The 27,486-nt window shown below is 57.6% G+C and overlaps 1 protein-coding gene across 3 annotated transcripts in view; it reads left to right on the top strand.

Moving 5' to 3' along the window:
• The window catches only part of ADAP1 (ArfGAP with dual PH domains 1), a 58,206-nt gene continuing 30,720 nt past the window's right edge, over window positions 1-27,486 (top strand). The window contains exons 1-3 of one of the 3 annotated variants that reach the window (XM_001175350.7): window positions 13-297; window positions 17,555-17,685; window positions 26,514-26,605. In XM_001175350.7, coding sequence (XP_001175350.3) covers window positions 216-297; window positions 17,555-17,685; window positions 26,514-26,605 — 305 coding nt within the window. In that variant the 5' untranslated portion in view covers window positions 13-215. Of the gene's footprint in view, window positions 298-17,160; window positions 17,311-17,554; window positions 17,686-26,513; window positions 26,606-27,486 lie in introns of those variants that run through there. The other 2 variants (XM_009452481.5, XM_063815137.1) reach the window with 2 other exon arrangements.

Below are 27,486 nucleotides of genomic sequence, written 5' to 3'. Positions count from 1 at the left end.
CCCCGCGCCGGCACTCGCTCAGCGACCGCGGCGGAGACACGAGCGGCGGCGGCGGAGCCCAGAGGGCGGCGGGAATGCGGAACCGGCGCGCGGGCTGAGGCCGCCCGGGATGGCGCAGGGGCGGCGGCGGCGGGCGGCCTGCGCGGGGCCGTAGCGAGCCGGGCTGACGCTCCCGGCCCCGGCCCCGGCATCGGCATCGCGGGCGCATCGCGGCCATGGCCAAGGAGCGGCGCAGGGCGGTCCTGGAGCTGCTGCAGCGGCCGGGGAACGCGCGCTGCGCGGACTGCGGCGCCCCGGGTAGGTGTGGGCCGGGTGGGCGCGGGGCCGGGTGGGTCCGGGGTGGGCGCGGGGTGCCGGGCGGGTCCTGGGTGGGCCCCGGGGACCGGGCGGGGGACCGCGGACGCCGCGGGGGTGGCGGCGCTGAACACCGGGCCGGGTCGGCGCTCGGATGGGGCCCGGGCCCGGCTGCACCTGCGGGGACCCGGACGGCTTCCCGGGCCGGGCGGAGCGGGGGAGCCCCCCCAGGACCCCCGGAAACCCCCCTGCCGCCGCCTCCCCTCCCCCGCCGGGCTGCGTGTCTGACGGTCACCGCGGACCGCCCGCCGCGTTGCGAAAGCTCGGGCTCCGCACAGAAAGAGGAAATCGGGGCTGGCTGCAGGGAGGGAACGGGCCGCCAGCCGGAGGTCTCTGCTGGGCTGTGGGGTCCGCCGGCTCCGGGGCCACCTCGCGGTGACGTCATGCCTCACTCCCTTCCCGCACCCGGGGTCCCTGGGTGTGAGCGGCGCCCCTCCCCCCGGCTCCCTGCACCTGGCTGCTCCGGGGCGGGCGCCAGGACAGGTGAGGCCTGGGAGAGGTGGGGCCGGACGCAGGTCCTCGTCCACCTGCCGCCCGCCCGTTCGTTCTCCCGGCCGGGCATCCCTGACTCGGTTCCCAGGTCTGTGGGATTTCAAGGCACTGGAGTCCAAAGGCGCGGAGTCCCTCCCTTCCAGGCCACTGGTCCTGTCATTGGCTGTGAACGGGGCCCAGTGCCCAGACCAGCCCTGCCCTGCTCGGGAGCTGTCAGCCCCAGGCCGGCTGCGCTGTGGAGAGAGGGCCCCGCCGGAGCAGTCCCGCCACCCCAGGCACACCAGGAATCTGGGGGCCAATAGTCTGAGCCCCTCGGAACAAACCTAAACTCACCAGCGGTGACTGAGGCCCCCAGGGAGGGAGCGGGGGAAGACCTTGCATTTGCCTCCAAGGCCCTGGTTCAATATGCAGCCTCTGGACACCCTGGAAAAAGGACCTGATTCCCTCTGGGATGGAGGGGTCTCTGCCAGCCCCAGGTCGTGGTGGCTGCTGTCCAGCCGCAGCTTGGCTGGAAAGGCCACATCAGGAGCTGGGGTGTCCCAGAGGGGAGATAGCGACAGGCTTTTCTGGAAAGACAGGCAGGACCCACGGCCTTTCCATGGTCTCCTGAGACAGGATGGCCACAGGGCCAGTGCAATGGTGCGGTGGGGGTGGCCCCCTGGGCTGGCTCACCCCAGACTCTCTCCCCCCAGACCTTTATTTCCTCCTGTTCAGGAACGCTTCCCAGGAGAGCCAGTGGGAAAGGGCCTGGCCTGGGGTTGCTGTGGCCCACGGGGAGGGGAGCTGGGCTTGCCTCTGAACCTCTGCTCCCTGGCCACACAGCCTGGGAGCAGCTTCTCTGGACTCAGGGCCCCTCTCCAGCCACCCTCTGGGCCTCCCAGCCTGGCAGGAGGAAGAGGGGACTTCCTTGGCCTGCTGGGTCCTTCAGTGGTCCTCTCCTCCCAGTGGGTGCAGGTGTGCCCGGCCCACCTGCTAAGCTTCCGGCCTGGCCCACCCCAGAGCTGTTCTCTGCCCTCCCCATGCCCCACGCTGCCGGGTAGAGGGCCGCACCTCTGCCTTTTCAGAATCGGTCCATGACCTCAGTGACTTGTCTCCTCTGTCGGGTAGCGCCATGGAGGGGGGATGCTGTGAGGGGACACTCTCATTTCACAGCCAGGGAGACTGATGCCTTGCAAACTGAAGCTGTCTTAGGGGACATGAGCCACACCCGGCCGCTGTGCTTGTCCCCGCTCCCCAGGGCTGTGGCCACAGGGTGGAACAGGCGGTGTCAGGAGGCAGGGGGCTGCCTAGCCCCCCATGACCCCATGGCACATCCTCGAGGGCTCTATGCTTCTTTGCTGATGCCGGCTGCTCTGGGGCCTCCTGTACCTGCTGTGGCCCAGCTGGGTGACAAGGAGCCACTCCAGTGTTGATGGGGGCTGGTGTGGCCGGCACGTTCTGCTGTCCTCAGAACACTGTCCTGTGCACTGGCTCACGGCTGGTGCAGACCTGGACAGCAGGACATCAGACAGTCCCAGACCACCTCTGAACGCCAGGCCTGGGGCTGCTGGGGTGGACTTGAGCAGGCCCCACCCACTGGCCGTGTGAGGGAAGCAGTCTTGGGGTCTCTGCGGCCCCCACAGAAGCTCCTTCCAAACTCTCCCCATGACCTGTCCCAATAGTGGGTTCCCCTGACCTTGAACAGGGGGCCTCACCCGGCGGCCACCCAGAGAGCCTCTCATCACAGGCCTGGCAGGTGGGCGAGTTGGGGCGTGCCTGGACCCACTGTCCTGCAAGACCTGGGTGGGGGTCTCCATCCTGGGAGGGGGTTTGGGGGAGGGAGGGGTGCCTCCGTACATCCTTGGAGCTGCCTGCCAAATCGCAACAGAGGACAGGGACCGGGTGCGGTGGCTCACGCCTGTCATCCCAGTGCTTTGGGAGGCTGAGGCCGGAGGATCGCTTGAGGCCAGGAGTTGGAAGCTGCAGTGAGTCGTGATCACACTCCAGCCTAGGCCAGAGTGAGACCCTGTCTCAAAAAAAAGAAAAACACACATATTGTCCTCTTTGAGTCTCAGCCCATCTGATGCCCCGGAAGGACTGAGGTGTCTGAGCTCTTTTGTTCTTTTTTATTTTAAGGTCTCGCTCTGTCACCCAGGCTGGAGTGCAGTGGCACAATCTCAACTCACTGCAGCCTCTGCCTCCAGGGCTCAAGCAATCCTCCCACCTCAGCCTCCTGAGTAGCTGGGACTACAGGTCCATGCCACCATGCCCAGCTAATTTTTTTTTTTAAGACAGTCTCTCGATGTCACCCAAGCTACAGTGCAGTGGCACGATCTTTGCTCACTGCAACCTCCAACTCCCAGTTTCAGGAATTTGGCCGGCATGGGTGAGGGTGGGAAGAAAGCTGCTGAGTGTGGGCGGGGGCTGGGCAGACTCCCTTCACTCCCCAGGGCAGCGGCCCAACTAGGTTGGATTTTTTTTTTTTTTTTTTTGAGACGGAGTCTCACTCTGTTGCCCAGGCTGGAGTGCAGTGGTGCAATCTCGGCTCACTGCAAGCTCCCCCTCCCAGCTTCACACCATTCTCCTGCCTCAGCCTCCCGAGTAGCTGGGACTACAGGCACCCGCCACCACGCCCGGCTAATTTTTGTATTTTTAGTAGAGATGGGGTTTCACCATGTTAGCCAGGATCGTCTCCGTCTCCTGACCTCGTGATCTGCCCAACTCGGCCTCCCAAAGTGCTGGGATTCCAGGCATGAGCCACCGCGCCTGGCCAGATTTTTTAAAAATAATAATTTACCTTCTCATCGTTTCGAATGCACAGTTCCAGGGCCTTGAGCACGTTCACTCACCGTGCCACCGCCACCACCATCATCTCCAGAACCTCCTCATCTTCCCAAACTGAAGCTCTGTCCCCATTCAACAAGGGCTCCAGATTTCCTCTCCCCAGTCCGGGGCACCCACCCTTCTACTTTCTGTTCTTTTCTTGTTTTTTTTTTTTTTTTTTTTGAGAGGGAGTCTTGCTCTGTTCCCAAGGCTGGAATGCAGTGGCGCCATTTCAGCTCACTGCAACCTCTGCCTCCCGGGTTCAAGCGATTCTCCTGCCTCAGTCCCCTAAGTAGCTGGGATTACAGGCGCCTGCCACCACGCCCGGCTAATTTTTGTATTTTTGGTAGAGACAGGGTTTCGCCATGTTGGCCAGGCTGGTCTTGAACTCCTGACCTCAGGTGATCCTCCCAACTTGGCCTCCCAAATGGCTGGGATTACAGGCGTGAGCCACCATGCCTGGCCTCAACTTTCTGTCTCTATGAATCTTATGACTCCAGGGACCTTGTAGAAGTGAAACCATGCGGTATTCATTTTTTTTTTTTGAGGCAGAGTCTCATTCTGTCGCCCAGGCTGGAGTGCAGTGGCACCTTCTCAGCTCACTGCAAGCTCCGCCTCCCAGGCTCATGCCATTCTCCTGCCTCAGTCTCCCGAGTAGCTGGGACTACAGGTGCACGCTGCCATGCCCGGCTAAGTTTTCTGTATTTTTAGTAGAGATGGGGTTTCACCACGTTAGCCAGGACGGTCTCGATCTCCTGACCTTGTGATCCGCCTGCCTCAGCCTCCCGAAGTGCTGGGATTACAGGTGTGAGCCACCATGCCCGGCTGGTATTCATTCTTCTGTGACTGGCCAGTTTCACTCAGTCTAACGTCTCCAGGTTCACAGATGCTGTGGCGAGTGCTGGGATTTCCCTGCGTGTGAAGACAGGATCATACCCTGTGTGGATGAACCACATTGCGTGTGCCCGTTTGTCTGCAGGCGGACACTGGGCTGCTCCCACCTCTGGGCCATTGTGAATCGTGCTGCGTGAGCAAGAGGGTGCAGATGTCTCTCTGAGACCCTGCTTCAGGTTGTTTGGGTCCATACCCAGGACTGGAGTTGCTGGGTCCCATGGCGATTCTGTGCTTACCTGGTTGAGGAACTGCTAGACAGGTTTCCCCTACCTGGTTTTGCACTCAAGCCACAGGCCAGCAGGTCACACGTGCCCGCTTCCTGCCTGCCTGCCCTGCGGCCGGGTGTGGAGGGCTGGTGTGGGCGATGAGCTGGCACTCAGGGCTGGGAGGAGCTGGAGGCCTTTCCCTCTGTCCTGCGCCTGGTGCCCAGGCCCTGGCCAGGCTCCCCCCGACTTCAGCCTAGACTGGGCCGCCTCTCCAAATGCACCGGAGCTGTGGTGTGGGCCAAGGTTACTGCTTTGTGGACTCCTTGGGCCGCTGCGCCGGCCGTGACCGCAGCCAGCTTCCCCGACGCACAGATGCTGTGAGCTAGACCTCAGCTCTGGACATATCTCAGGTTAGGTGTGGCACTGCCCCTGCCCCCAGGCCCTGTGCTCCTAGGCCACTGCCGTTTTAGACTCAGAGGCATTTGCCAAGCCTTGCTCTGTGGCAGTACCTGGCAGGCAGCCGCATCCCCCAACTGCTTCTCCCGTCACCCGTCAGGTGGCTGCATGGCCCCATTTTGCAAATGAAAGAATGAGGAAACAGGAAGGGACATGGTGGGGTCCAAGGTGGCTGAGGCGGCACGTGGCCGTGTGGCCAGGAGGTATGTGCTCATGTGCCCGGGGGAGGCAGAGGCCCACACGGGCCGAACTCCAGTGGTGCCCTACCCTGGACTCCGGCGGGCAAGGCGCCTTCCCCCGCTCCGTACACGTGTACAGAGTGCCTTGCCCTGTGCAGTCACTGGGGCTCAGGGAGACCGGACCAGACCAGCCCTTCACTCTCAGCATCTGCTGTTCCTTGGTGGGGAGACAAAGACAGACAGATGGTGATGGCACTTGGGGACAAGGAGGGCCGAGGGTAGAGTAAGAATTGTGAGTGAGGGCCGGGCATGGTGGCTCACACCTGTAATCCCAGCACTTTGGGAGGCTGAGGCGGGAGGATCACGAGGTCAGGAGATCAGGACCATCCTGGCCAACATGGTGAAACCCCATCTCTACTAAAAATACAAAAATTAGTTGGGTGTGGTGGCGCACGCCTGAAATCCCAGCTACTCGGGAGGTTGAGGTGGGAGAATCGCTCGAACCCGGTAGGCAGAGGTTGCAGAGAGCCGAGATCATGCCACTGCACTCCAGCCTGGGTGACAGAGCGAGATTCTGTCTCAAGGGGAAAAAAAGGACATAGAATCTTGGATGCCCCGTAAACGCGTTTTCAGGAAGGAGTACTGGGCACCTGTGGGCTGGGAGGTGGGTCAGGGAGAAGCAAACTGACCCCAAGTCACTGTCCAGGTGGTGGTGGTGACAGCTTAGCAGGTGAATGAGAGGCCAGAGGGGGTCGTGGCACCTGGAGATGCATTTGGAGAAGTTCTGCTAAGACAGGGCCAGAGACCTGCAGTGGGAGCTCGGGCTGGTGTGCAGGGGAAGGCTTTGGAAGTGACTGTTTTCCTCATGGAGGACGAGGCCAGGCCATGGGCCGGTGGGGAGGGAGGCCGAAACTCAGGCCACCATGGAGCACTTCTGCAGGGCGTGTTCCATTCAGAAGCTCAGGCCTCGGTGGGTACAGAGGTGGGCTCCGTACTGAATGACGGAGGGAGGGGTGAGGGGCAGAGGGCATTGCACTGATGGACCTGGGATCCCACCCGGGCAAGGGGGCAGGGCAGACATGGGGTGAGGAGGGAGGGACGGACATGGCTGGGTCAGGTCCTGCAGATTCAGGATGGGGGCTGGGGCTCAGGGGTTGTGAGCGGGAAAGGCCCAGCTGGAATAGGGTGGGTTCAGGGCAGGCCGTGGGGTGGCCAAGGTGTGGGGTGAGGAGCAGGTCCCTGGCAGTGCTGGGTCCTCAGTGGAGGAGGGAGACAGCCCCTCCGGAAGAGGGAGTGGGGTAAAGGGGCTGGTGGTGTCGGGGGTGGGGGCAGCCGTGCACCTCGCAGGTCAAAGGAGAAGTGAGGAGGCCAGTGTGCCCAGAGCCAGGGCGGGGAGATGGGGTCAGAGGTGGCTGTGGGGCCACGCAGGGCTGGGGGACGCTGTGAGGGCTGCGCTGTGACTCTGGGTGGGATGGGAACCATGGGAATTGTGTGAGCCGAGGAGTGTCCCAGCCCACGACACGTCACAGGGTCCAGGGCAGGTAGGGCCAGCGCGGGAGCGGGAGGTGGGTGGGACGCTGCTGCAGTGACCGAGGCCGGGTGGCGGTGGCTAGGCCTAGGGCGGGGCGTGAGTGTGGGGAGGGTCAAAGCCTGGATCGTCTTGAAATATTTGCTGGTCAACGGGATGTCGGGGTGTGGTGGGCAGAGTAGAAATGAGGACACCCAGGCCTTTAGCCAGCACCTCACTCGCTGAGATGGGGACGTGGGAGCAGTGTCCAGGGAGATGGGAGGGACCTGCGATGTGAGGCTCTGTGAGAAGCCGCGGTGGCCGCCAAGGGGACAGCAGCCGCACGGGCAGCTCTGGAGGAAAGAGGCCTGAGGTAGAGACAGGGGTTGCCAGTGTGTGAATGTTTCTCTCTCTCCTTTTTTAAAAAATCAAGGTCAGGCGCGGTGGCTCACACCTGTGATCCCAGCACTTTGGGAGGCTGAGGTGGGAGGATCGCTTGAGCCTGGGAGTTCAAGGTCAGCCTGGCCAACATGGTGAGACCCCCATCTCAACCCAAAAAATCAGCCAGATGTGGTGGTGCACACCTGTGGTCCCAGCTACTCAGGAAGCTGAGGTGGGAGGATTACCTGAGCCCAGGAGGCCGAGGCTGCAGTGAACCATGATCGCACCACTGCACTCCAGCCTGAGTGACAGAGACCCTCTCTCAAAAAAACAAAAAATGAAAAAAACCAAACCCCAAATCGAGGTGCAATTCATATGAAAAATTAACCTTTTATAGAAAATTTTTTCATAAGGATGGAGTCGTGGTGTCTCACTATGTTGCCCGGGCTGGTCTCGAACTCCTGGGCTCCACCCGTTCACCTTGGCCTCTCCAGGTGCTGAGATTGCAGGCGTGAGCCGCCCCGCACGGCCTCAGGTTAATCATTTCAAAGTGGAAATTCAGTGGCATTTAGAACGTTCTCCATGCTGTGCAACCACCACCTCTATCGAGTTCCAAAAATAGGGTTTGACAGCCGAGAGACCAGATGGGCCGCAGAGGAGTCGGCCCTGTGCGAGGGCCCTGAAGAGCCTGGAGGGGCGCGGGGTGGGGCCCCCAGAGAGTGGGCTCCGGGACAGGGTGGGTCCAGGGAGGACTGGGGATGGCCTTCACCGTGGGGTTCCCGCCATGGGGCTGGAGCACCAGGAGGGAGAGAGGGTGGGAGGGCAGGGGCAGGGCAGAGCCTGGGGGGGTCCTTGGGGGATTCTGAAAATGGACTGTGTCCGGGTGCTGCTGGGAGGGATCCAGGAGAGGGGCACGTGTCCCTGAACCGGGTAGGGGCCAGCGGATCTGGGTCCTGGGAGGGCCTGTTCCTAGGGCCAAAGGGCCCCATCCTCACAGTGGAATGGGACCAGGCCGCCCGTGAGTGTGAGGGGGTGGAGGCCTGGGGCCTGGGCAGAGAGGAGGTGTGGGCTGCCAGCCCACCCAGGAGCTCCAGAGGTCACTGCCTCACTGGCGGGGATCCACTGGCCGGCGGGAGCCTGGATCCCTGCAGGGGCCACGGGTAACTGGGAGACAATATGTGGAAAACACAGAGGTGGAGTTGGAGAGGGGCCTGGGTCTCGGCGTGGAGTGGGGCGCTGTGTGCCTGGGGCCTGGGTCTCGGCATGGGGCCGGGCGCTGTGTGCCTGGGGGACAGCCATGCATGCCCCACCTCATGTAGCCATGAAGGGTGGTGGGCACCGGAGCCCCTCCCACAAGGGCACCCTCCCACCTCGGCTGCCCCTTGCGTGCCTGGCCAGAGCCAGCGTCCGACCCAGCCTCGATCGCACCGGGATCTCTGCTGTGCCTCAGCCTTGGGAGGGCAAAGGTCTCTGGAACCAGGGCCCCATGGACAGGCTTGGCTACCGCCCTTCCCCCAGCCCGTGCCCCAGCCTGGGCCTTGGCTTGGGGGACACGCCTGCCCCACCTGGCTCAGCCCAAGAATGTGGCTCACCTGCCCAGGTGCCCCAGACCAGCTCCGGAAATGGTGAGCGGCTGAGTCACATCGGGCGTCCTGGGAGCAGGTAGGGCAGAGCGGGGCTGGGAGGAGGGAGGGAAAGAGGCTGGCGGCTGTGGGCAGAGTCTCCGAGGAGGAGGCAGCTCCTGGAGACGGTGCTGGCAGCCTGGATGTTTGTGGGGGCTGGAGCCTTGGGCCTGCCCCTCCCCACCTGGCACTCAGGGCCTCCATCTCCACCACCACATCAGCCATGCTGCAGCCACCTTTGGGCCCAGTGTGCACCTGCTGGCCTTGTGGCCTGTCCTGGGGGGAACACAGGCCGTGGGTGCTGACTCCAGGCGTTTTGGAACAAAATTCCACAGTCCTGGGAACCCAGAAGTGGTCCTGGGCAGAAGCAGGGCCGGCCCCACGGTTCGGTGTCCCGAGTGGAGGGGGCAGCTGGAGTGCAGCCCAGGCTTAGGGAGAGGCTCTCCTGCGTGGGCCTGTGGGGGCCCTGCTGCTGGGGTGTCTGACCAGCTCCCCTTCCACCCTGGAGGGTCTCTGAGAGTGCGTGCCCCGCCCCTTTTCGCTCTGATGGGCTGCGGGCATTTGCGGATGCAGGCAGGCCTGGCCATGCCCAGCAGCCTGAGAAGGAGGCCTGCCCAGCCCAGCCTCAGTCACTTGGAAAACAGAAGGGTCAGCCGGTCCCTTCTGCCTTGGGGACCAGCCAGGCTTTTTCCTTACTGGAAGCTGGGGGACTCTAGCTCCCCATCTCCCTGCACACACACACACACACACATGCACACACACACGTGAGCCCACCCTGCAGAGCTTCAGCATACTCAAATCAGAAGGTCACCTTCTATTTCAGTGCCTTCAAGGGCTTGCGAGGTCACTGTCCCAGAGACCAAAGGCCTTAAGACATTGCCCGGAGTCACCCCCCCGGGCTCTTCCCTCCCAGGGTCTGAATCTTTCTTTAAAACAGAGTCTCAGGGTGGGTAGAGTGGGGATGGTTAATGGGTACAAAGAATAGAATAAGATCTAGTATTTGATATCACAACAGGGTGACGATTGTCAACAATAATTTATTGTACTTTTAAAAATGACTAAAAGAGTGTAATTGGATTGTTTGTAACACAAAGAAATGATACACACTTGAGGTGATGGATGCCGTGTTTGCCGTGATGTGATTATTTCACATTGCATGCCTGTAGCAAAATGTCTTGTGGACCCCATAAATATATACACCTCTTTTGTACCCACAAAAATTGAAGATTAAAAATTGTTAAAAATAGGCCGGGCTCGGTGGCTCAGGCCTATAATCCCAGAACTCTGGGAGGCCGAGGTGGGCGGATCACCTGAGGTCAGGAGTTTGAGACCAGCCTGGCCAACATGGTGAACCCCGTCTCTATTAAAAATACAAAAATTAGCCAGGCATGGTGGCGGGTGCCTGTAATCCCAGCTACTTGAGAGGCTGAGACAGGAGAATCGCTTGAACCCGAGAGGCAAAGGTTGCAGTGAGCCGAGATTGCACCACTGCACTCCAGCCTGGGTGACAGAGTGAGACTCTGTCTCAAAAAAAAAAAAAAAAAAAGTTAAAAAAATAAAGAAAAATAAATAAAACAGGGACTTGGTTAGGCGAAGTGGCTCATGCCTGTAATCCCAGCACTTTGGGAGGTTGAGGTGGAAGGACTGCTTGAGCCCAGGAGTTAGAGACCAGCCTGGGCAATATAGCAATACCTTGTTTCTACAAAATATAGCAATACCTTGTTTCTACAAAAAGTTTTTTAAAGTAGCTGGGTATGGTGGTGTGCACCTGTAGTCCCAGCTACTCAGGAGGCTGAGGCGGGAGGATCACTTGAATCCATGGTCGAGCCATGATTGCCTCACTGCACTCAAGCCTGGGCAACAGAGCAAGACCCTGTCTCAATAATAATAATAATTCTGATGAGGTCAATTTCTCTCTCTCTTTCTCCTCTCCCTTCCTCCTCTCTCCCTTCCTCCTCCTCTCTCCCTTCCTCCTCCTCTCTCCCTTCCTCCCCCTCTCCCTTCCTCCCCCTCTCCCTTCCTCCTCCTCCTCTCCCTTCCTCCTCCTCTCTCCCTTCCTCCCCCTCTCCCTTCCTCCTCCTCTGTCCCTTCCTCCTCCTCTCTCTTCCTCCTCCTCCTCTCCCTTCCTCCTCCTCTCTCCCTTCCTCCCCCTCTCCCTTCCTCCTCCTCTCCCTTCCTCCTCCTCTCTCTTCCTCCTCCTCTCTCTCTTCCTCCTCCTCTCTCTCTTCCTCCTCCTCTCTCCCTTCCTCCTCCTCTCTCCCTTCCTCCTCCTCTCTCCCTTCCTCCTCCTCTCTCCCTTCCTCCTCCTCTCTCTCTCAGTGGATTCTGCCTTTGGTGTTGTATCTGAAAAAAATCTTTGCCTAACCCAAAGTTACGGAGACTTTTCTCCTGTTTTCTTTTAAAATTGTATGGCTTTAGGTTTTACCTTTAGCACCATGATGCATTTAGGGATAATTTTTGGATATGGTGAGACGGATGGTTGTTTACTGTGTTGTGGATGATACCGGATTGTTCCAGCACCGTTGGTAGAAAAGATTGTTCGCTCTCTCCAGAACTGGCTTTATATCTTTGCCGATAATTAGTTGTCCACATATGTGTGGGTTTATTTCTAGATTCCCGATTCTGTTCCATTGATCCGTTCATCCGTTTTTGTGCCAACACCACCACACTGTCTTGATAACTGTAATTTTGTAATGAGTTCTGAAAACAAGTAGTGTTAGTTCCCCGTCCTTGTCTTTTTTTTCTAAGTTGTTTTAGCTATTCTAGGTCCTTTGCATTTACATATGAATTTTAGAATCAGCTTGTTCATTTCTATTTTTAAAATCCTGTTGAAATTCTGATTGGGATGGCATTGAATCTATAATTTGGAGAGAATATATGTGTTATTAATGTTGAGTCTCCCATCCCACGAAAACGTTATCTCTTTCCAAAATCTGTAGGTCTTCCTTAATTTCTCTGAGCAATATTTTGTAGTTTTCAGTGTCCTGTGTTTCATTTCTCATCACATTTATCCCTCTTTCATACATTTTATGCTATTATAAATGGTATTTTTAAATGTTCAATTTCTGAATGCTTGTTGCTAGTGTATAGAAATACAATAGATTTTTGTATATTTATCTTGTATCCTTCAACCTTGCTAAACTTGTTAGTTCTCATAGTTGTTTTTAATAGAATCTTTTGTATTTTCTACATAGACAATCATGTTGTCTGTTAATGAAGATAGTTTTAGCTCTCCTTTCCAATCTAGATGCTTTTTATTTCTTTATATTGCCTTATTGCACTGACTAGAATCTCTAGCTCAACGATGACTAGGAGTGGTTAGAACAGACATTCTTGTCCTGTTCTTGATCTTGGGGGAAAGCAGTCAGTCATTCTCCCTTGAATATGACATTTGCTGTACATGTTTCATAGATCCTCTATATCAAATTGGGGAAATTACCCTCTATTCTTAGTTTTCTGAGAGTTTTATCAGGATGTTGCATTTTGCCAACATTTTTTGCATCTGTTGAATTGTCTATGTCAAATTGGGGAAATTCCCCTCTATTCTTAGTTTTCTGAGAGTTTTATCAGGATGTTGCATTTTGCCAACATTTTTTGCATCTGTTGAATCCTCTATATCAAATTGGGGAAATTCCCCTCTATTCTTAGTTTTCTGAGAGTTTTATCAGGATGTTGCATTTTGCCAGCATTTTTTGCATCTATTGAAACAATTGTATGTTTTTTCTTTTTTAACCTGTAAATATGGTGAATGACATTGATTGATGGTCAAATGTTAAACCAACCTTGCATTACTGGTAAAAACCCCTGTTGATCATGGTGTATTACTCTTTTTATATGTTGTTGGATGTACATCTTTTTATGGACCTACATTTTGATTTCCCTTGGGTAAATCCCTAGGAGTAGGGTGGCTGTGTCATATGGGAGATATATCTTTATGTAAGAAACTGCCAAGCTGTTTTCAGAGTGGGTTGGACTAATTTGTACTTCTACCAGCAGTGGATGAGAGTTCCACTTGCTCTGTATCCTCATCAACACTTGGTAGTATCCATCTTTTAAATTTTAGTCATCCTAGTAAAACTCCACAAAAGCTTTTTAAAAATGATACAAACTTCCTGCCCTACCAGTGACAACCTTGTGTTGCTCCTGTCTCCAACACACTTGATTTAACTGGCTCTCATCTTTTGATTCTTATGTAAAAGGTCTTCATGTCTCCATATTGTGTGTGTGTGTGTGTGTGTGTGTGTATGAGAGACAGGGTCTGTGACACCCAGGCTGGAGTGTAGTCGTGCCATCTCGGCTCACTGCAACCTCCACCCCTGGGCTCAAGGGATCCTCCTACCTCAATCTCCCAAAATGCTGGGATGACAGGTGTGAGCACCCACACCTGGCTGGTGTCTCTATTTCTTCACATTTAACTCCCTGAGTCCTCCCCAGTAGGCTGTTCATGTTGTGTCTGTGGGTATGCACGCACGTATGTATATCCTCACACACGAATACCAAGGAGGATGTGACAGGTTTGCATCAGACAACCTCTAACTTTACACCGGGGGACCTTGTGCCAGTTGCAAGTGGTCGGGACAGGTTGTAACCACTCCTTAGCCTCACTTGTAGCTGGTTTGTCAAAGATAGGCTATATTAGTAATGGCTGTAAGCTATCAGTCCTACTTACAAGCCCTTCTTGGGCTCACTCATCTGTGCCACCCCCATTTTTCCCTCTAAGCAGACATTGGCAAACTTTTTTTTTTTTTTTTTTTTGAGACAAAGTCTCACTCTATTGCCCAGGCTGGAGTGCAGTGGCACGATCTCGGCTCACTGCAATCTCCATCTCCCGGGTTCAAATGATTCTCCTGCTTCAGCCTCCTGAGTAGCTGGGATTACAGGCACCTGCCACCACGCCCAGCTAATTTTTGTATTTTTAGTAGAGACGGGGCTTCACTATGTTGGCCAGACTGGTCTCACACTCCTGACCTCAGGTGATCCACCCGCCTTGGCCTCCCGAAGTGCTGGGATTACAGGTGTGAGCCACCACACGCAGCCAGCAAACTTTTTCTTAAAAAGACAGATAGTAGGCCGGGCGTGGTGGCTCACGCCTGTAATCCCAGCACTTTGTGAGGCCGAGGCAGGCGGATCACCTAAGTCGGGAGTTTGAGACCAGCCTGGCCAACATGGTGAAACCACATCTCTACTAAAAATAGAAAATTAGCCGGGCGTGGTGGTGCACGCCTGTAATCCCAGCTACTCGGGAGGCTGAAGCAGGAGAATCACTTGAACCTGGGAGGCGGAAGTTGCAGTGAGCTGAGATCACACCATTGCACTCCAGCCTGGACAACAAGAGCGAAACTCTGTCTCAAAAAACAACAAAAATGACAGTAAATATTTTAGGGCCGTAGAGTCTCCATCACAGCTAGTCAACGACCGCTCACAAAAGCAGCTGTAGACAGTTCATAAACGGGCATGGCTGAGTTCCAGTAACACCTTATTTACAACAACAGGCAGCTGGTCCACGCCGTAGAGTCCAGCTCCCGCTGCGGGTTCCGTGAACAGGCCTCCTTCCAGGCCCAGCTCCCTGGGTTCTGTGAACAGGCCTCCTTCTAGCTCAGCTCCCGCTGCGGGTTCTGTGAACAGGCCTCCTTCCAGGCCAGGAGAGGGACAGCCTGTCCTGGAGCACCCGAGTGAGGTTGGAGGTGGGCACAGGCATTCTGGACCCTGGGCTGGGCGGGAGCTGTTGGTGGCCGTTGCTCAGCCTCCCTCAGGATTTCTAGATGGGCAGATAAAGGCCATGAGACAGGAAGCCTGGGTCCGTGGTCCACACTGTCGGAGCAGAACCAACAGCATTGCCATGCGGTGAGAAGGAGGGCCCCCCACTGCACCCCGAGCAGTGATGTTCCCAGCTGGGCTCATGTTGCCTGCTACCCCTGTAAGTGGCTCGTGCTGTCCCATCCGACAGATGAGGAGACCGAGGCCCGGAGACTGGTGTGCCTGCTGGGCGCCCCACGCACAGCCACGTACCGAGCATTTGCGGCATCTTTCACAAAGGCTTCGGGAGAAGATGGAGCCCGGGGGGAGGAGTCAGGTCTCTCTCTTCTGGGACTTCAGTGTGGTTCTTCCCCACCTGTTCTCCAGGGGTGTGTGTAACTAAATACTTTGCAGGCCAGACACGGCGTCACACATCTGTAATCCCAACACTTTGGGAGGCCAAGACAGGAGGATCGCTTGAGCCCAGGAGTTCAAGCCCAGGCTGGGCAACATAGAGAGACTTCATCTCTACCAAAAATTTTACAAATTAGCTGGGTATGCTGGTGCATGCCTGCGGTCCCAGCTACTTGGAAGGCGGAGGCAGGAGGATCGCTTGAGCCCAGGCGTTGGAAGCTGCAGTGAGCTGTGATTGCACCACTGCACTCCACCTTGGGCAACAGGGCAAGACCCTGTCTCAAAACAATACAATACAGAACAAAAAAACCCCCGCAAAACCAAACAACGGCTGATCCTGTAACCGCATTCTTTCTTCCAAAAGCCGCCCTACTCAGCACAGGCAAAACTCCTGGTACCCGCGACAGGGTCACTTGGCAAATGTTTGACTGACTGAGGGGTGAGGAGAAAGCCTGTGGTCTCTCTTGAAGACAGGGGCTCTGCTGAAGTAGGGCTGTTGGTGGCTCCTTCCTTCACGACTCCCGTGGAGACCTGCTCCGGACTGAGCTCTGTGCCAGATCCGGGGGTGCTGGGTCTGGGGTCCTCAAGAAGCCCACGTTAATGGGGAGACAGGCTTCATTAATCAGGGAGCCTAACAGCTGTGACAGAAAACCCCCAAATCCCAGAGGCCGGGCATGACCCCCAAATCCCAGAGGCCGGGCGTGACCCCCAAATCCCAGAGGCCGGGCGTGACCCCCAAATCTGAGGCCCGGCGTGACCAAATCCCAGAGGCTGGGCGTGACCCCCAAATCCCAGAGGCCGGGCGTGACCCCCAAATCTGAGGCCCAGTGTGACCCCCAAATCTGAGGCCCGGTGTGACCCTCAAATCCGAGGCCCAACGTGACCAAATCCCAGAGGCCGGGCATGACCCCCAAATCCCAGAGGTCGGGCGTGATCCCCAAATCCGAGGTTCAGCCTGCTGGTTCTCACGCACCATCCCCGGCCAGGGGCTCGCTTGGGTGCCTCTCCTCCTGGCAGTGACTCGGAGCCCAGGCCCAGCCCCAGCCCCACTGGGCCTCTGCCACCTGGCATGGGAGTCCCCCACCAGCCAGGGGTGGGCCCCGATCAGCGTTGGGAGGGGGGCTATCCTCCGCCAGGCCTGAAGGGTGGGGTCCTCCCCACTCATGATTCCCCAAACAGGCTTGGGTCCACAGCCGCACCTGCTTGTGGGGAAGTGCCTCGATTTCCACCAGCCTCACCCAGGAGAGCCTCCACTTAAAAATAAAAGCAGTTCAGAGATGACTCATCTCCCCCAGAGAGACTGTTCTCTCTAGGGTGCCTTTCAGCCATTCCACTCCCTTGACTTATTGTGAAGGGTCGTTGGGAGCCAGAAGAAAACAGGAGAGTCACACAGCAGCCCTCTTAGCCATCGCCCCAGGGCGGGGCTGGACGCTCCCCACAACTCATTTTGCCGTTTCAGAATGAGACATTTCACACGTGCAGCAGCAGAAAGACTGCGCTGTGGCACCCACACCCCGGGCAGTGGCTCACGCCTGTCATCCCAGCACTTTGGGAGGCTGAGCAGATGGATTACTTGAGGTCAAGAGTTCGAGGCCAGCCTGGCCAACATGATGAAACCCCATCTCCACTAAAAATACAAAAGTTAGCCGGGCATGGTGGTGCGTGCCTCGCTACTCGGGAGGCTAAGGCAGGAGAATCGCTTGAACCCGGGAGGCAGAGGTTGCAGCGAGCCGAGATCGTGCCATCATACTCCAGCCTGGGCAACAGACTATGTCTCAAAAAAAAAAAAAAAAAAAAAAAAGATTCTGCTCCCTCAGCCTCCCAAAGCGCTGGGATTACGGGCGTGAGCCGCTGTGTCCAGCTTTGTTGGACCTTTTAAGGCAAACCAGACATCGAGACGTGGAATCCCTAGACAGGCCACATGCAGGGTGAAGCCACAGCGCCGCTGTCACACCTGCAAAGTTAGTGCCCGCCGGGCGCTGTCACCCCACGCAGGGTGCGTCGTCATCCGCGGCTGCGGTCCCTCCTTCGGGGGTGTGCAGCGCGTTGGGTGTGAGGCACCCCCTGCACTCAGATCCTATCTGAATTTCCCAATCTTGCCCCATCACCCAGGAGGATTCGGGCCCACAGACTTCTCCCAGGGCAGCGGACACCAGGAAAGCACGTGGACCCATCCTCACAAGTGCCGGGTGCCCCCCAGCCCAGGGCATGGGCTCCTGTGGGGCCGGCCTCTGCTGGAGGTTCCCGGCACCCGCGGCGCAGAGCAGGTGCATGCAGATCGGCTTCCTCAGATGCCGTGGGGTGTCTGGGGAGAGCTCCGTCTGCACCGGGCAGAGGGCGGGGGGGACCTGGGGTTAGGTGCCTGTGGGGCGCACGGAGCCTGGTGTACCCGGGGGTCTCTGCTGAAGCCCCCCCACTGCATGGCCGGGGGCTCCTGACCCGAGGCTCTGTCCACCCTCCCTCCGGGGTCCCTGGGCTGAGCCTCCGTGAACGTCTGGCTTTCCCTTGCAGATCCCGACTGGGCCTCCTACACTCTGGGCGTCTTCATCTGCCTGAGCTGCTCGGGAATCCACCGGAATATCCCCCAGGTCAGCAAGGTGAAGTCCATCCGCCTGGACGCCTGGGAGGAGGCCCAAGTGGAGGTACGGAGGGGGAGGGGCGGGGGGACCCGCGCAGTCCCCGGGTGGCCTCAGCCCGGGCCTCTGGAGCCAGAGATGCCGGGCGGCCTGGCTGTGGCCCCTGGAGCCATGGGCTACTCTGGGGGCCTGGCTGGCTGGACCCGAGGACCCCGCCCCCTCTCCAGCGGCTCCACCTGTGTGGCTGCTCCACCCACCCCGTGCCGGGTCCACCCTCTCTGTGAGCAGCTCCAGGTGTGTGTGGTGGGCCAGGGAGCGAAGGCGGGTCGCCGATTCCCGTGCCCTGGGAGCTCTGGAGTGCTCCCCTCAAATCCCCACACCTGGAGCACTGGGCTCAGGGTAACAGAGACCCTGTCTCTAAGGAAACAGAATGCAGCGTCCCAGGCCGCGCGGCACGACCCAGAGTCAGGGCTGCATTTACACGGCAGTCCACGTGCACCCCGGCCCGCTGCCGTGTAGGGCACCATTACCTGGCCCCTGGGCGGCCTCTGAGGTGACACAGCCACTGCCCACCTCTCACCCATGCATCTGATGAAGCTTCACGGAGCACTTGGCATGGCCAGGCAGGGACACCAGCCACAGATGCTTCGTGGGGCCCTAGAGACGCCCCTATGGGGAGGGAGACAGGTGTGAGCCAACCAGGAAGCCCTGGCGTGCAGGAAGGGCCCCCTAGGGAGACCCCGAGGGAGGTGGAGAAGGAACAAGGCCCCGGCTGGGGGCTGCAGGTCGGATGGAGCGTGGGGCCTGAAGACCTGGTGGGAGGGTCACCCCAGCCCCACTCGTGGGACTTGGGGTCTGGAAGCCATTGATCTTCCTGACTGCTATGAGTGGGACCGAAGGGCCGCATGGAGGTGAGAGTGGTGGTCTGGGGACTGCTGTGGGGATGGGGAGGGTCATAGAGGCTGGTGGCCTCCTGTGCATGTCTCCCCACTCTCCAGCACCATTGACCCTGGGCCCCCCCTCTCCAACACCACTGACTCTGGCACCCCCTCTCCAGGACCACTGACCCCATTCCCCGGTTCTCCAGCACCACTGACCCCGGCCCCCGGTTCTCCAGCACCACTGACCCCAGTCCCCGGCTCTGCACCACCACTGACCCTGGCCCCTGGCTCTCCAGCACCACTGACCCCAGTCCCCGGCTCTGCACCACCACTGACCCCGGTCCCCGGCTCTCCAGCACCACTGACCCCGGCCCCCGGCTCTCCAGCACCACTGACCCCGGCCCCCGGCTCTGCACCACCACTGACCCCGGCCCCCGGCTCTCCAGCACCACTGACCCCGGCCCCCGGCTCTGCACCACCACTGACCCCGGCCCCCGGCTCTCCAGCACCACTGACCCCGGCCCCCGGCTCTCCAGCACCACTGACCCCGGCCCCTGGTTGGGAGTAGCTCATTTCTTCTAACAGGCAGCCTTGGTGCATGGGTCACACCTGGAGGCTTGTTAGAAATCACAGCTGGGATCCCAGTGCCTCGACCGGGTGTGGGGGTGGTGCCTGCAATCCCAGCCACTCAGGAGGCTGAGGCAGGAGGATTGTTTGAGCCCAGGAATTCTTTTTTTTTTTTTTGAGACGGAGTCTCGCTTTGTCGCCCAGGCTGGAGTGCAGTAGCATGATCTCGGCTCACTGCAAGCTCCGCCTCCCGGGCTCAAGCAATTCTCCTGCCTCAGCCTCCTGAGTGGCTGGGATTACAGGTGCCTGCCACCATGCCCGGCTAATTTTTGTATTTTTAGTAGAGAAGGGTTTCACCATGTTGGCAAGGCTGGTCTTGAACTCCTGACCGCAGGTGATCCACCCACCTCAGCCTCCCGAAGTGCTGGGATGACAGGCGTGAGCCACCACGCCTGGCTGAGCCAAGGAATTCGAGGCTGCAGTGAGTTGTGATTCCACCTTTGCGCTCCAGCCTGGGAGACAGAAAAAGACCCAAGGACAGCAGAGTCCCTGACCCACCCAGGGCGACCCCAAATCAGCTTCTGCACTTAATGCCGTGATCCCCCACACCCTGAGTCGAGGGCGTCCCTGCGAATCCCCTCAGGACCCCGGCCCACCTTGGGCTCACCGCCTTCGACCCACCTTCACTGACCCGGGGGGGGACACTGGGATGTGACATCCATCCCTTCGCCAGGCCGTGGGCTTGTCTGAGCCTCCGTTTCCTTCCCTAAAAAATGGGCAGGGTGGCCCCTGGACCGTCCCCCTCCCCGGACAACAGGGGACCAATGTCAGAAAGATGATGGGACGGGTGTCCCGTCTCCAAGTCGCTCTGCCATCACTCCTGGAGGAAACAGCCCTGAGTCCCTGGAGGGCCTCCGGGGGCACAGACTCCTTGGCTCGGGGAGAAGACGTGGCTATTGTCCCCATAATTCCAGGGCAAACGGGGCAAGGGCCCAGGGGTGGGGCGTTCACTGTTGTTGAAAAAACCCTAAATGTAATCAGCGGGAGAGGACAGGGGCCAACTTGGTGCTGTCCTGATCTGCCTGGGGTGATGGCCGGAGAGGAAGGCTGGAGAGGAAGGCTGGGGAGGGCCCACCGTGGGTATTACCAAGAAACCCCTGATTCCTGCCGCAGAGGTCCGGTGCGATGGGGCCTTTGGGAGAGCACTGAGCTGGGGGCCACAAGGAGATTCCATCCCCATTCTGTTGTCTGCACGTTCACTGGTGCGATGAAAACCAAAGATGAATCTCAGGCAGGCCTGGGGGCTTGTCTCCTGACAGCACCTGCACCCCGGCCCCCGGGCAGGGCTGGGTCTCAGCCCGGCTTCTTGCTGGGGACTCTGTGGGGCAGGAGCTGCAGTGGGCCCCCCGTGGCTCCCTGCACTCAGGCCCCTTGGCCATTCCTGGGCTGGTGGTCAGCGGGGACATCCGGGGGCTAAGCCTGCTCCCACCCCTAAGGGAGAAACGGGCCTGAGGTGGCCGTTGCTGAGGACCGGACCGAGGTTGAAGGGCCAGGAACCAAAGATTCTTCTCTTCTTTCCTTTTCTTCACATTTTATGTTTTTTTTTTTTCTCCCCACTATCTATTCCTTGATAATACCTTTTAAAACAACTGCTTCCTAGAGATGCCGTTCACAGCCATACATTTCACCGTGTAAAGGGCACAGTCGAAGGTTTTTTAGTAAATTCAGAGTTGTGCAACCTTCGCTGAAGCCAATATTAGGACAGTTTCATCACCCCAGAAAGGAAGTCCGTGCCTTTTGGCTCTTACCCCCGCCCAGCCCGAAGCAGCTGCAAATCCACTTTCTCTCTGTGTAGATTTGTGGGTTCTGGACTTTTAAAAACGGGATCGCACGGCGTGTGAGCTTCGGCGTCTGACTCCTTTCCCGCGGTGCCAGGTCCCCGAGGCCCATCACGCTGCAGCCTGTGTGACAGCTTCGTTCCTTTCAAGGCCGGAGAACGTGCCTTGTGTGGATGGAACACGTTTGCTTTATTCATTCACCCTCTGATGGACACGTGGGTCGTCTCTACCTTATTTAATGTATTTCGACAATTTAGTGACACATTCAGCAGTTTCCAAGGACAGTCACAGAAGGGAGCTGTCTCCTTCCCTGTCTCCCACCTTTGAGCACCGCCCCCACCCTGGCCAGGCAGCCAGGGGTCTGTGTGGGCCTCGCTCCCTCCCTCCCTCCTTCCTTCCCTCCTGTCTTCCTTTCTTCCCTCCCTCCCTCTGTCTCTCCGTCCCTCCGTCCTTCCTTCCATCCTTCCTTCCCTCCTGCCTTCCTTTCTTCCCTCCCTCCCTCCCTCCCTCAGTCCCTCCCTACCCTCCCTCCTTCCTTCCTTCCTTTCTCTTTTTTTTTTTTTTTTTTTTTGAGACACAGTCTGACTCTGTCGCCCAGGCTGGAATGCAGTGGCACTATCATAGCTCACTAAAGCCTTGAACTTTTAGGCTCAAGTGATCCTCTTGCCTCAGCCTCCCAAGGAGTAGCTAGGACCACAGGCATACACCACCGTGCCTGGCTACTTTTTTTTTTTTTTTTTTTTTAGAGACAGTCTCACTGTCTCCCAGGCTGGAGTACAGTGGTGTGATCTCAGCTCACTGCAACCTCCACCTCCCACATTCAAGCGATTCTCCTGCTTCAGCCTCCCGAGTAGCTGGGATCACAGGTGTGTGCCACCATGCCCAGCTAATTTTTGTATTTTTAATAGAGACGGGGTTTTGCCATGTTGGCCAGGCTGGCCTTGAACTCTTGGCCTCAGGTGATCCACCCCCCTCGGCCTCCCAAAGTTCTGGGATTACAGACGTGAGCCACCGCGCCAGCCCTGGCTAATTAAAAAAAAAAATTTTGTAGTGATGGGGTCTTGCTATGTTGGCCAGGCTGGTCTCAAACTCCTGGGCTCAAATGATCCTCCTGAAATGCTGGGATGACAGGTGTGCGCCTCGGCGCCGGGCCTAGCGTGTGCTTCTAACAGACGTTCTTTGCCTGTTGAGTGCACGTGGAGCCCCTCGCCCTCCTGGGGGAACCACGGCCTGTTTGCCGCGTCCCTTGGGTGGGATGTGCCAGTCATTTCCAGACTGTTCCTGCCGTTCCCACTGGGCTGGCAAGCAGCCTCACTGGTGCGTCACTTCGCACATATGGAAGTATGTTGGTGGCCTAAATTCCTAGAAGTGAAAGAGCAAGTTCAAAAGTTACGTGGCTTGGTAATTTTGGAGAGATTTTTGCCAGACTCCCCACTGTAACTGCTCACATGCCCCCAGCACGCCGTGGGGGTGTTTGCCACCTCCTCCCCAGCACACTGGCGGCCCACGGCTTCTCCTTTGCTGCCCTGATGAGTGAGAAGTTGTTCCCAGGATCTCTTTTTTTTTTTTTTTTTTTTTTGAGACAGAGTCTTGCTCTGCCGCCCAGGCCGGGTGCAGTGGTGTGATCTCGGCTCAGTGCAACCTCCACCTCCCAGGTTCACGCCATTCTCCTGCCTCAGCCTCCCGAGTAGCTGGGACTACAGGCGCCCGCCACCACGCCCGGCTATTTTTTTTGTATTTTTACTAGAGACGGGGTTTCACCATGTTGCTCAGGCTGCTCTCAAACTCCTGACCTTGTGATCCGCCCGCCTTGGCCTCCCAAAGTGCTGGGATTACAGGTGTGAGCCACCACACCCAGCCCTGTGTTTTCTTGCCTGTGAACTCTCTTCACACCTTTGCCTGCCTTTCTGCTGCAATGTTAGCTGTTTTCATCTTCTAGGGGTTGCTGGTATGTTAGAGAAATTAATCTGAGATACCAAAAACATTTTTTTCTAGGTTGTCTTTCGAATTTGCTCATGGTGGTTTTTGCCGTGGAAATTTTTACTTCGACATAGTCAAAGTGGTCAGCCTTTTATTTTGTGGTTTTAGGGTCTATAGCATACATAAATAGGCCTTCTCTGCCTGAGGGTTTTTTTTTTTTTTTTTTTTTTTTGAGACAGAGTCTTGCTCTGTCACCCAGGCTGGAGGGCAGTGGCTCAATCACAGCTCAGTGCAGCCTCAAGCTCCTGGGCTCAAACGATCCTCTCACCTCAGCCTCCTGAGTAGATGGAACTACAGACGTGCACCACCACGCCTGGCTAATTTTTGTATTTTTTGTAGAGACGGGGGTCTCACTATGTTGCCCAGGCTGGTCTTGAACTCCTGGCCTCAAGTGATCCTCCCGCCTCAGTCTCCCAAGCGCTGGGATTACAGGCTTGAGCCACCGCACCCAACCCTGAAGGTTATTTTTTAATAACAGCTTTGTTGAGGTATAATCCACATACAATTCACTCCCGTCAAGCGTACAGTTCAGTGGTTTTAGTGAAGCCACAGGGCTGCACGAACATCACCACTGTTTAACTTCAGGACATTTTAACGTCCCAACACAGCCCGTGCTCACCACCCCTCCCATCACCACCGCCCCAGCCGTTACTGAAGGTAGACAGAGCTGCTTCGTGTCTCTGTGGATTTGCTTGTTCTGAACATTTCAAACAGATGGAATCACGCAATACATGGTCTTGTTTTTTTTTTTTTTTTTTTTTTTTGAGACAGGGTGTCACTATGTTGCTCAAGCTGGTCCCGAACTCCCAGGCTCAAGCAATCCTCCCACCTCAGCCTCCCAAAGTGCTGGGATCACAGGTGTGAGCCACCACGTGCGGCCGATTCGTGGTGTTTTGTGTCTGGTTTCCTCCATGGGCACCGTGTGTCCAAGGATCGCCTGGGTTGTAGCGTGTGTCAGAATTGTGTTGCTCTTTTTTTTTTTTTTTTTGAGATGGAGTCTCGCTCTGTCAGCCACGCTGGAGTGCTGTGGCACGATCTCTGCTCACTGCAACCTCTGCCTCCCGGGTTCAAGCGATTCTCCTGCCTCAGCCTCTCGAGTAGCTGGGATTACGGGCGTGCACCACCACGCCCGGCTAATTTTTGTATTTTCAGTAGAGACGGGGTCTCACCGTGTTGCCCAGGCTTGTCTTGAACTCCTGACCTCGTGATCTGCCCACCTCTGCCTCCTGAAGTGCTGGGATGACAGGCGTGAGCCCCCGCGCCTGGCCGGCATTCCTCTTTATGGCCGAGGAACCCTCCATGGTGTGGCTCGATCACATTTAGTTTATCTGTGGTTCCGTTCACGGACCTGGGGCTTGTTCCCGTTCTCAGCTGTCACGAAGAATGTGCTGTGAACACTCATGTGCGTGTCTCTGCGTCTTCGCGTCTCTTACGGTGCAGAGGAATCGCTGGACTCTATGGTAACTCTGTGTTTACCGTTTTGAGGAACTGCCAGACTGTTAGTCACCACAGCCGGAGGTTCCCACCAGCAGCGTGTGGGGGCTCTGATCGCTCCACATTCTCTCCATCTCACTCCCCTGTGCCACTTTGACCTTGCCATCCTAGTGGGGAGAGGTGGTAGCTCATTGAGGTTTTCATCTGCGTTCCCCTGATGGCTAACAGTGTTGAGTGCCTTTGCGTGGCCGAGTGGCCATTTGTGCATCTTCTTTGGAGAAATGTCCGATCAAATCCTTCCCCATTTTTAGGCCGAGATGGGATGATGGCTTGAGCCCAGGAGTTTGAGACCAGCCCGGGCAAGAGTGGAACCCCATCTCCATTAAAACAAATTAAAAGTATACATATGTATGTAAAAGTAATTTAAAAACCCTTACCCATTCCCTTACCCATTTTTATTTATTTTTTATTTTTACCTTCCTTTTTTTGCAGAGATAGGGTCTTGCTCTTTTTCCCAAGCTGGAGTGCAGTGGTGTAACCGTAGCTCATAGCCTTGACCTCTTGGGCTCAAGGGATCCTCCCGCCTCGGCCTCCCAAAGTGCTGGGATTACAGGTGTGAGCTGCTGTGTCCAGTGGAGACATGGTCTTGTTCTGCCGCCCAGGCTGGAGTTCAGTGGTGCGACCATAGCCCACTGCAACCTCAAACTCCCAGGTTGAGGCCATCTTCCCACCTCGGCCTCCCTAGTAGCTGGGACTACAGGTGTGCGCCATCACACTTGGCTAATTTTTTTTTTTTTTTGAGAGACAGGGTCTCACTATGTTGCCCAGGCTGGTCTTGAACTCCTGGGCTCAAGGGGTCCTCCCACCTCAGCTTCCCAAAGTGCTGGGACTACAGATGTGAGCCCCTGTCCCCGGCCGGCCCTTGTTAATTTTTTCAACTTTAGAACCATTTCTAGGTAAAAAAATATAATAAATTCTGTTGCTGTTTTTTGGCAATTATTATAAAAAACATGTAGACTCCCATAAGGAGACATTTTTCTACCTCCCTGTGTCTCGGGTCGAGGCTCTCATCCTCGGGAGCACGCGCCAGTTTTCCCTTGGAGACCTGGGACATTTCTCGTCCAGCGACTCAGGTGATTTGTCCTGTTGCTGTTGGTGACAGGATCTCTCCTTGTATTTGAGTTTTCTATGGAAAAGCCATTGGTTTTCGAATTTTAAATGGGTGCCAGCCTCTTGTTGCTTGTGATTTCTCCAGCTGCTCTTCTGGGCCCTCCCTGTTTACCGCCGTGTGATGCTCGGAACAGGGTGATGTCAGGGGACTTCAGTCTGGCTGGGCCTGGCCGCGGCCTCAGGCGAGTGGCGTTCAGGAGCTTGAAGGTGCAAACAGCAGCTGCCTTGGGGGCTTACAGCATAGCAAGCAGAACCTCTCCCATGCCCTCGGGGCTGGCGTGGGGTGTGGTGGCCCCTCCTGCTGCTCAAGGCTCACCACACCTGGCTGGTGGCAGGGTCATTGCCAGCGTCCACCCTCAGGGCCTTTGCACCTGCCAGGAGCACAGTCTGTGTGACGGCCTCCTGGAGCTTCAGCCTCCTGGAACGCCAGCCTCCTGGAGCACCTTCCCTCCTTCACGGCGCCGTTTCCTTCTCCCTCAGCCTGTTCGTAAACATGTTCTGGGTCCCTGCAGTGTGTCCCTGCAGAGTCCCCTCAAAGACTCTGTCCTAGCCACATCTGGGTCTCTCGCTCACCAGCCCATCTCCAAGCCCCCGTGTCTGGCGCCTGTTGGCTCTTTGCTAAATGTGAGCGGGGGAGCTGGGTGAACGAGGAAGCCCTCGCTCTCTGGGGGTCACAGGATGCAGCCAGCTCTCTCCCATGGGACACCCGGTGTGGGTGGACTTGGGGGTTGAAACAGTGGGGCAAACCTCAGACCCCTCCTCAAAAGGGGCCTGGCCCCTGGGCCCCCTTTGCCGGGACCCCGTCGTTAGGGACGCTGGCTCCTTCCCTGTCCCAGGGGAGGGTCGATCACTCAGAAATGGTGTCCCTGGGGCAGGAGGAGGTGGCGTTCCCGTCCTGGTGCTGGTGGAGCCCTCAGAGCCTTGGATCTGCGGGTCACTGTGGTGACGGCCCCAAGGGCAGCTGGCACCTCCTAGGCTGCCCCTGGGACCCCAGGCCTCTGACCCGGCCCCTCCTCTCTTGCAGTTCATGGCCTCCCACGGGAACGACGCCGCGAGAGCCAGGTTTGAGTCCAAAGTACCCTCCTTCTACTACCGGCCCACGCCCTCCGACTGCCAGTGAGTACAAAGGGGCCTTGTCAGGGCCGTGGTCAACAGCGCTGGGTGGCTCCCAGATGGCCCCGGGAGGACCCAGCAGGGTGGGGAGTTGGGTGCCGCCCACAGGGTCGGGGAGAAGCCAGCCGCAGCTGCGTCCCCCACACCCCGAGGTGCCGCCTGTGTCTGCTGGCCACCACCGGGCTTCGGTCCTGGGGCGGGGGGCGCCGGGGTGGGGCTGGGAGGGTCATTCTGCATCAGTAGCCGCAGCCCACCCGGGTTCGCTGGGGCCTTGGGGGTCTCGGGTGGATCTGAGGGGCCCTCCCAAGTGCTTCTGGCGGTCTGGGAGGGGAACGGGAGGGGCGGCTGTTGTTCGGGGCCTGCCCTGGCTCCTCAGGGCGGGAGCGGACGTGGGTACCGGTGGCCGGTTGGGGAAGCCTGAGACCCAGTCCTCTGAGCATCCTGGGATCGGGAGGTTGTGGAGAGAGAGGGAATGAGGCCTGCTCGGTATCCCATCAGCCGCCTTCACCAACACCCGCCCCTCCAAGCCTCAGTCTCCCCATCTGCCCGGACAGTGGGAATGAGAGGTGACAACCACACAGGGCCCAGCCTGACTGTTCGCACTGACCCCCTGGCACCGGTCACAGGGGAAAGACGTGCGGCCCACTGGGTGCCCTCCCGGCCCCCCATGCTTCCTGCCCTGGTTCAATCCTAGCCTCACTGGGCACCGCCCAGCCTCTTGTTTGCTCAGCACCTCCCTCCGTTGACTCACTCCGTGAACCCACTCAGCAGAGGGCCCACCCCGCAGAGATACCCCGAGCACGAGCTGGGTGCAGGGTTTGGGTGTGAGCCAACAGTGCTGCAGGAAAGCGGCGGGCGCCTGGCCTCCCAGCCCATGAGGGGCC

This window comes from Pan troglodytes, chromosome 6 (genome assembly GCF_028858775.2).
Source record: "Pan troglodytes isolate AG18354 chromosome 6, NHGRI_mPanTro3-v2.0_pri, whole genome shotgun sequence".
NCBI lineage: Eukaryota > Metazoa > Chordata > Mammalia > Primates > Hominidae > Pan > Pan troglodytes.
The sequence above is the reverse complement of the archived record's forward strand: the minus strand, read 5'-3'. Positions and strand labels throughout refer to the sequence as shown.